Source organism: Plasmodium cynomolgi, chromosome 12 (genome assembly GCF_000321355.1).
Source record: "Plasmodium cynomolgi strain B DNA, chromosome 12, whole genome shotgun sequence".
NCBI classification, from domain to species: Eukaryota; Apicomplexa; class Aconoidasida; order Haemosporida; family Plasmodiidae; genus Plasmodium; species Plasmodium cynomolgi.
In genome coordinates, this window is record NC_020405.1 from 1,845,618 (window position 1) to 1,854,911 (window position 9,294).

The 9,294-nt window shown below is 37.0% G+C and overlaps 3 protein-coding genes across 3 annotated transcripts; 2 read left to right on the forward strand and 1 right to left on the reverse strand.

Moving 5' to 3' along the window:
• Positions 1–999: 999 nt before the first annotated feature.
• PCYB_125210 (hypothetical protein) lies at positions 1,000–1,938 on the forward strand (the record flags this gene model as incomplete). Its single annotated transcript, XM_004223854.1, has 3 exons — positions 1,000–1,338; positions 1,437–1,452; positions 1,565–1,938. The coding sequence occupies 3 exons, from the start codon at positions 1,000–1,002 to the stop codon at positions 1,936–1,938; spliced, it is 729 nt and encodes a 242-aa protein (XP_004223902.1).
• Positions 1,939–3,643: 1,705 nt separating this feature from the next.
• PCYB_125220 (hypothetical protein) lies at positions 3,644–5,575 on the forward strand (the record flags this gene model as incomplete). Its single annotated transcript, XM_004223855.1, has 2 exons — positions 3,644–3,900; positions 4,330–5,575. The coding sequence occupies 2 exons, from the start codon at positions 3,644–3,646 to the stop codon at positions 5,573–5,575; spliced, it is 1,503 nt and encodes a 500-aa protein (XP_004223903.1).
• Positions 5,576–6,738: 1,163 nt separating this feature from the next.
• On the reverse strand, positions 6,739–8,077 carry PCYB_125230 (glyceraldehyde-3-phosphate dehydrogenase; the record flags this gene model as incomplete). The annotated part of the gene is made up of 2 exons (XM_004223856.1): positions 6,739–7,668; positions 7,994–8,077. The coding sequence occupies 2 exons, from the start codon at positions 8,075–8,077 to the stop codon at positions 6,739–6,741; spliced, it is 1,014 nt and encodes a 337-aa protein (XP_004223904.1).
• Positions 8,078–9,294: the final 1,217 nt, after the last annotated feature.

The following is a 9,294-nucleotide window of genomic DNA, read 5'->3' on the forward strand; positions in this document are numbered from 1 at the left end:
ATATATATTTATGTACCTGACGGATGTATGCAATTAATTTGTATAGCATAGTATATAGTATACTTATGGTACGTCATAATATTTTGCTGTATTATTTTTTATGCCATTTGTGCTGTATTATTTTTTATGTCATATTGTGCTATATTGTACTTTATGCTATATGCTCGTGAGGCATGTAATAAAATAAGCGGCAAAATTATGCATACAGTACAAATACAAACAAATCCAAATTTGCGCATTTGTACCATACCCACTGAATATTATGAAAATAAATATTCCTAAGCTGTACCATAAATAATTGCGTATGTGACAAAAATATACGCTTTTATGGAAATATTTATTTATTTTTTTTTTATAAGTATATCTACCTTGCAGCAAGATTCTCCCTTTTTCTTTTTTTTTGTTTAATAATTTTTATTGTCATTACGAATACCTGGCACTTGTTTTCTTGTGATTTAATTCATCCTTCGTGGGAAAAATATCCCCCAAATTGGGGGCAACCAGAAAAGAGAAGCTGAGCGAAGCAAAGCAAGAATGAAAAAGCCTTGTCACGATTAAAACCTTGTTTGTTTTAAAATGTATTTATACTTTGTTTCTCCCGTGCTCCTCTTTTTACCCCCTTTTTTTCTTTTTTTTTTTTTTCTTCTCATATGTTTTACAAAGCTTTATGTGGCAAAAAAAGCATAACGGTTGATTCCCCATAGAGCAACTGCGCGTGAAAACCAACTTATGTAGTTGTATGCCCAAACGGGAGTTTCATTGCGTAGTTATTGCATCGTGTCACAGTGTGAATGTATTCACCAGTATAGAGAAAGGCCAACTTGTATTTGCTCATACCCCACATTGCAAAAAAATAAAGGGGAAAAAGCAGTCATAGGAGGTAGTGGTAGACCCATCGCACACGTAAGCGCAGTTTGCTTGAATCCCCGTATTAATCCCATTCCTTCACTCGTTACATTAACGGATTGTGCGAAAAAGGGGCCACGGCGGTGGGGCAAAATGGAAAAAGTGATTAGCATGCGAGAAATAATAACAAACACGAGAAGAATAAAATTGCACGAAAACTTTTTAGAAGACTGTAACTTGAAAGACATATTTTATAGCGGCCTGGAAACGGTTAACTGTGGATACAATGATTATGTAAATATCAAAACGTGGCTTTTTGTGATAGCAGAAAAATTATTTTTAGATGATTATGAGGAATTGGCTTACGTAGCGTGCGACGCATTAAAGGTGTTGCTCTGCAACAACCGATTTTTAAATGTAATTATTTTTAAATTGTTAAAAAAGAACCTCGAAAAGGATATACTAAAAATAATGGGCATTTGCTGCTTAACAGTGGCTTCCCGAATGCAGCAGATAAATGAAAGCACATGTTTTAAGGAAATTTTAGAAATGTTAGACTTAAAGGATAAGATAAACGAATTTAACATCAGACAAATCGAAATAGACGTTTTTGTTTCCTTGGCCCACTCTGGATTTTGCTTCGAAAAAATACTCACCCCTGTAAATGAACTGTACCATATTATGAGCTTTTTGGAGAGCTACCAAAATTTATTTGAAGGTGATGATTTTCATTTATTCCAAAGTTCGAGCAACTTAATGCTGCGAATTATTTATTGCATGGTCCCTGTATTTAATATGAACATCTATAACTACTCCATTGTTAATTATGTGTTGCGATTATTTATAAGAGATAATGAGAAATATAAATATGTGTTTGAAAAATTGAAGGAAAATTATAACGATAAGGAAATTATCGATATCTCGAATTTTCAAAATCATATGTTGAATATTATCAACGCGTTTAAGAACACCTCCATTTTTTCTGCCAAGGATTCCATACTGAACAAACAGAATGACATTGAATTGTTTGACAACATAAATCGAAGAATAGAGAACCAGTGGAATGGGTACAGAGATAAGGAAAAAACATGATGACCTCACCATCGACCGTGGGGTGGATAGGGGAGGAGAGTGTTTTTCCCCACTCACCGCGCTGTAAATTCATCATTTGGCCACGTCTCTAACGGCATCACGCCACTCTACTGTTTTATTTTTTTAAATGTATATATGCAAAGTAAAAAGTATGGTATTTTTTTATAATTAAAATAAAAAAAAAAAAAAAAAAAAAATAGGCAAAAATATATGTTAAGTACCCCCCCCCCCTCGGGATATGTACACCCTCTATTATGTAACAACACATAACAAATGGTAGAACAAGACAAACAGAATGGAGACTTTCTAAAGGGGAACGAAGAAAACATTTAAATGTATTATCCACATTATATCATAATTAATATTTTTTGTTTGCTTATAAATTAGTACTTAATTTATACACCTTATTTATTATTTTTTTTTTTTTTATATTTGGATAATTTTGTGTTGAATGTAGCAAATTAATTTGTTCCATTTGGTTTGTTTCTTCCTAGATTGTTTCATTCGTGGATTGTTTTGTACTTCTTGTTTGTATTGTTTTGTTTTGGGTACATATGACATTATTTTCCTTTTTTTTTTATTTTTAAATACCATTGTAAATGATAAATTATTTATGATGTATTTTTTTTCATATGGCTACCGTACCAGCATTATAAATGCCAAATGTGTGCATATGTTAAATGATATATAATTATATACACCCTTTTTTTTATGTATATTTATATCTTCCTAGTGAAGCTACCCTTATTGTGAATAGTTTTATGTATGGTTTATTAATTATACTCCCCTTTGGTGTGAAAGTTATCTTAGTTTCACCTTATTAGTTATTAATTTTTTTTTTTTTTTTATTTAGTCTTTGTTTTTAGAATTTAAAAAACATTTTGTTAAAATAAAAAATGGCATCCATTTTTAGTAAAAAAGTGGTTAGCATTGAACTAGCAGGAGAGATGATTAGGGGGAGGGGAAGGTGAATAGGTCGCCAAAAAAGGAAGTGCAAAAAATGAAAGCACACCACCCACCGTAGCGAATAGCGTCTACGCTTTTTGACACGTTTGCCTAATTCTGGGGAAAACGCTGATAATTAAGCGGCTACATTGGGACCATGCTCACCGGCATATGCCCTTAACTAATGGAGAATTCTGCGCAAAAATTTTCGGCAACAAGGTGGGGGGTAAATAAATGCAGATCCCACGTTTAGGCGTTCTCGACGGATGTCCCTTTTGCTTTTTTCTCCTCTTTTTTCCCCTTTTTTCTTATTTCCCCCCCCTTTTTTTTTTATTTCTTTCTCTCATTTATGGGCCCCCCCTGCCCGTTCAGTCGCACCTGTTCGCCATTCATCTGGAACGTACATCCAAGCAACAACGTTGGCGCGTTTGCCCATGCGGGAAGCTAAAGCTGTCAAGTAGGCATCACTATGATTGGGACAGTGCCTGTGCTTGTAACGGGTTTGCATCGGGTTTGCATCGGGTTAGAATCCGGTTTGAATCCGGTTTGCAGTTTTTCTGAACCCTTTTTCAGATCAACATATCACTCATGTGGCTACTCAGAAAGGGGGGAAACTTCTTACCGTGTAAACTTCTTTCCATCGAGGAGCCATCCGATCAGGCAGCAAAAAGCCACCGAGCCTCTGTCGCTTTGACATCTACATGCAAAAAGAGCATGCCCATATAATGTACCTTGCCTATTCAATAAAACTTACCTAATAATGGAAAAAAGAAAAAAAAAGCGAAACGATGATAATGCCCGTAACGTTTATAAACTGAAAGAGTTCCTTGCCAATGATGAGAACACGTCTGCTTGCGTTCAGTGTTGTGAAAGGAATTCGTACGAGACGTGTAACAACATTTTACAATATATAAAAAAAGATTTGAACATCCCCTTGTACGTCCTTGACCTTGTCAGTATTTATAATCACGACAACATTGCAAAGTTCGTTAAAGACGTATTTGCAGAGTTTGTAAAGTATGTTAAAAGAGAGAAAGTGCCCAAGTCGGTCCTGTTTCTGCCCTACTTTGATGACTGGGTGGTGTCCATAAGAGAGGGCAGTAAGGGGAATCGCCACAGCGGTGATGCGGTTGGCGGTGGTGCGGCTGGCGGTGGTGCAGCTGGGGGTGGTGATGATGATGACGACGGCGATGACGACGTTGGCAACCGCGAATCAGACGAATCAACAAATTTCTTCCAAACGGATGGTCGGGGGAAAAAAAGGAACGCACGAGATGTCAATATGCATATATATAACTCCATTTATTACTTAAAAAATAAGTTGCTAAAAAAATGGGGCAAGAAAAAGCTCTGTGTTAAATTAATCGGTTTACACAAAACGAGGGGGGCTTTCGACTTATATAGGGACCTCTTTGATTGCAAAATAATTATCTCTCATTTTGTCAGTACGGCCATCCCATACTACATTCACATGAACAGAAATATCCACAAAAGGATCTCAAAGAAGAAAAAATTTTCGATCAAAGATGTGTGCTCCGTTTTGTCTAGTAAGGTGGATTATTTTGACAGCGCCCGCCAAAAAAATGTAAATCTCTTTAAATGCTTTTTTGCATATTATTATAAATTTCAAAGGGGTGTTATAAGAAGGTCCAGAAAAAGGAGACAGAGGACAAACCCGGAACTGACAAACGTAAATGCTCAAAGAGAAAGTCAAAATTGCAAATCATTAAATACAAATTTTAAATGGGTAAACTGCCTCACAAATTTGAAGTATTTTAAGTATCTTCGAAAGTACAAATATTTTTTAACCAGTAAAAAAAAAAAAAAATTCACCATTTTTTTTTTCACACATAATGATACATACTTTTGGAAGCATATAAGCGAACGATTGTATTCGCCTTTTTTTATAAAAGAATATATTTGCACTCTTCTCAAAAGGCACACAAAGTTGAGTGCTATTTTTAAATGTTCGAAGGGTAGCGGTGAGGGTGGTGACATGCCCAGGGTGTCTGGCAGAGAAGACGCCACAACAGGGAACTTGACCCTTATGAAGAGCGATAAAAAATACGATGCTTTCCATGATAACCAAAATTGCTACCACAGTAGAGGTAACTGCCTGCATGTGGAGCCTGATCCAGTCAGTTATGCCAAACAAAGGGTAGACCCAACATTAATGTGCAGTAGACATATTCGAAAGGGCACAAATGAGGACCATTTGGCGCCTATTAGGAAACGGTTCATACTGAAAAATAGGTACCAGCGTGATGATAAATACTGTGTGTACAATTCGCAACGAAGAACATTATTAAGTTTTTATTTTAGCAAAATAAATATACCGAACATTTGTTTGATATATGGGGACAGTGGAGTGGGGAAAAGCACTTTACTGCAATTTTTAGTTCACATCGTTAGCTCAAATTATAAGGACATCTCTTTTAGCGAAAAAGTGATAGACCGTTCACTTCACAGCGCAGTTGAAGGGAATGCAGTCGAGGTGAGCGAGGGGGGAAGCACCAATACGATTAAGCAGAACATGCGTGAAAGCAAAAGTACAGCTTGGGGAGGAAAAAGCTACAGACACGTGTCGTATACTTCTCTAATGCGGAGGATGAATCATCGGGAAAAAAAAAATATTTCTTCAATTCCAAAATGTGTGCATAATTCCATTCGAAAACCATCTGTTGGTAAATAAAACAATCGGGGAAAATAGCCGGTACATAAAGAAAATTTTCACCATGGCTTTCAAAAACCAGCCAGCCGTTATCATTTTTGATAACATAGATTTATTTCTTGAGAAAAACAGCAATTACAAACATCCTGTGGATGATCAAAATGAAGATGTGTACAAAAATATTTACATTTTACTAATACATTATTTGCGTACGTACGTGAATGGGTCTAACAGAATAAAGTTTCTCGCAACGTGTAGTGTGCATCCCCAGTTTTTTAAATTTTCTTTCCTCAATTTGGTGCAGCGTATACTGTTCATTTCGTGACAAATTGGGGGGGGGCGCCCATAAGCGTATGTGTTTTGTTTCTCCCTTTCGGAGTTTTTTTTTTTTTTTGTCACTTCTTACGTTTGTCACCTAAATATTGGCCTTTTTTTTTTGGGGGGGGGGGCCCTCTTTTTATGTGTGCGTAACATGGAGGAGAGGTAGATCCTGTCCTATGCCGCAGAGGAAGACTTTTTTTTTTTTTTTCCCCATTCTTTTTAATTTCCCTTCTTAAACATTTGCATCGGAGCATGGCAAATGTGCTATTTTACCGTTGCGTCGGCAAAAAAAAAAAAAAATCCATAACGTAGCCGAAATGCTAACAACTTTTATATAATACAGGGATTACTTTAATCACTATTACAGCGTTCACAATATTTTATTTATTTAGCATAATATACATCGGTCTTAATGCCCCATGGAAAAAAAAAAGCTGTGTTACATTAACAAGAAAACTCAGTTGTTCGCACATGAAGGGAGGACTAATATACATGTATCATATATGTGTAAAAAATATGCATGAACTCAGTAGTTATAAGTTATAGCAACCATCTTTGCGTTAATTTATTGCAAAAGCGGTTTTGACATAAAATATAACCTTAACTGTCGCAATCAATCAGAGCATAAATCACGGCATAAATTTTACAGCATATACGACACTGTTAATTATAGCTATACTTTTTTTTTCTCGTGCGTGCATTTCATTTTTATGGGGGGCAAAAATGGCTATCCTGCTCGCGCATATATAAACGTATATATGTATATATTATATGTGTGCTACATTTTAGAATTAATTCTGATGAAGTGGGCATAATTTAAAAATGTGTAAAGGTCTGGTAATTGTGCCCACGGTAAAAACAACTTAATGTTTTGTTATGTGGACAGCCAAGTCTAGTAGACGGTTTGAGTATCCCCATTCATTATCGTACCATGAAACGATTTTGAAAAAGTTGTCATTCAATGCTAGACCAGCTTTCAAGTCAAAAATGGAGGACCTCTTATCATGGACGAAATCTTGGGACACAACTTCATCTTCAGTGTATCCCAATATTCCCTTCAGTGGTCCTTCTGCTGCTTTCTTCATTTGAGCCGCAATTTCTTCATATTTCGCTGGCTTTTGCAATCTGCACACTAAATCAACAACTGATACGGTACCGATGGGGACTCTGAAGGCAACACCTGTGAGCTTTCCATTCAATTCGGGTAAGACCTTACCTACTGCCTTAGCTGCACCAGTGGACGCAGGAATAATGTTCGACAATGCACATCTGCCAGCTCTCCAGTCTTTTCCACCCTTGGATGGTCCATCAACTACCAACTGGTTGGCCGTCGAAGCATGGACAGTTGTCATTAAACCCTCAACAATTCCGAAGTTGTCATTAAGTACTTTTGCAATTGGAGCTAAACAATTGGTGGTACATGATGCATTTGAAACTATGAGTTGTTTTGGATCATACTTATCATGGTTAATACCCATAACATAAATAGGGGTGTCATCCTTTGGTGGGGCGGACATGACAACCTTCTTTGCTCCTCCCTTAAGATGCGCATTGGACAATTCCTTGGACAAGAACACACCAGTCGATTCGCACACAACATCAACATCATATTTGCCCCATGGAATCTGTGCTGGGTCCTTTTCGCTGTGTACAAAAATCTTCTTGTTACCAACGGTGATGAATCCATCGCCTGGGGTTACCTCTTCTGGGAATACACCGTGGATTGAGTCATACTTGAGCAAGTAACACAAGTGCTTGATGTCCATAAATGGGTCATTCACCGCGACTACCTCCTAAAGGGTTGCGAAAAAAGGGGAAGAAACGATAATGAGGGAGTCAAGCATGCAAACACTGGTGAGCTGTTCGGGGGCTCTTCCCGGCAGTGCAACCTTTCACTCAATGTAAATGGGGAAAAAAAAAAAAGGGGACCAACGGGACAAAAAAAAAAAAAATAAATACATTCAAGATGGTGTACGTACACGTGTAACATCGCTCTGTTTGCCCCATGGTTAAACACAGCTCGCGTGCTTATCATAAATTCGCGGTGCAACAATCATGGAGAAGATGCAATTATCACATTTTTTCATTTTTCTCCCTCGCGTAGTGAAAAAAACTTACGATGTCACTCCTTTCGTAAGCCGATCTGAACACTAAACGTCCGATACGTCCGAATCCATTAATTCCAATCTTTGTTACGGCCATTTTGCTTTGCAGGGATGTTAAGTTGTTTTGAGGAAAAAATATACTTATAAAAGAAAGCTTTTTAAGGATACGTTATAGAAAGTGAAAAGTTTTGGAAGAATGTCGTTTTACGAGAAAAATGCGTGAAAAAAGTTCAAGCGAAAACGTTAAGCAAAAATGTGTTATAAGAGAAAAAAAGTGTTTTGTTTTTTGTAATTAATTTTATAAAAAAATATTTCTTTTAAATTAAATTATATTTTTTTGGGGGTACAAAATAAATTTTTAAAAAATGCCAAAAATAACGTGCACGAAAATGTTTTTTTAAAAATTTAAAACTCGCTTTTCATGGGGCCATTTTATATATATATTTCGACATATGACATGGGGAGCTGCAAAAAAATACGAAAAAAACGTGAAGAGAAAAGCAGAAAAAGAAGAAATATAACCCCTCCCGCGTTATAACGACACCACTTAACCACAAGCATGCACGTATTTACGCGTACCAAAGCGACACATATATATAGAAAATTAGTGCGTGCCTAGCAACGAGGATTTAGTCAGTTATTTGGTAGTACTCCACACGCGCATATATGTGCGCTTACGTACGGTGCGCATATGGTACATATAAATGTATACGAGTACATTCGCAATTGCTGCACGTGTGCTGTGCCTACCTCAACGTGCGGCATGCAACGTCAACACATATGCTAAAAATAAGCGGAGCATACAGACGCATATGTAGGGATGCGTTCGCTTGCATATGTGACTGATTGACATAAATTGCTGCAGAAGGCGTTTTGCATGGACGCATGTAATTGCTTCAAAAATTGGTACGGCAAGCAGCCGCTTTTCTTTGGTGCGTGTGAAAAATCGTTTTGGATTCCTACACGCAGAGGACGCAATTTGAGATGACGAGAAGTGGCGAGTGACGAGCGGCAAGTGCGCACATGCAATCTTCGGCTTTCATTCGCTACGCGGGACGCGCTGTTTCATATGGACAGTGTAAGTTTTGCGGACTCTACATGCGCAGCCTGCGCTGCGCATAGCGTGTAATGCAATACATAATTATATATATATTTATATATATTTATTTATGCATTTATATATTTATTTATATATATGTATATATGCGCACTAACACCTGTGGTGCAATTAGCTGCCTTCCCGTGGTTGCACGATTTTGCAATAAACCCTTCCTTTCAACAGGATTGGAACTTCTTCATCAGCTGGCCATTTTT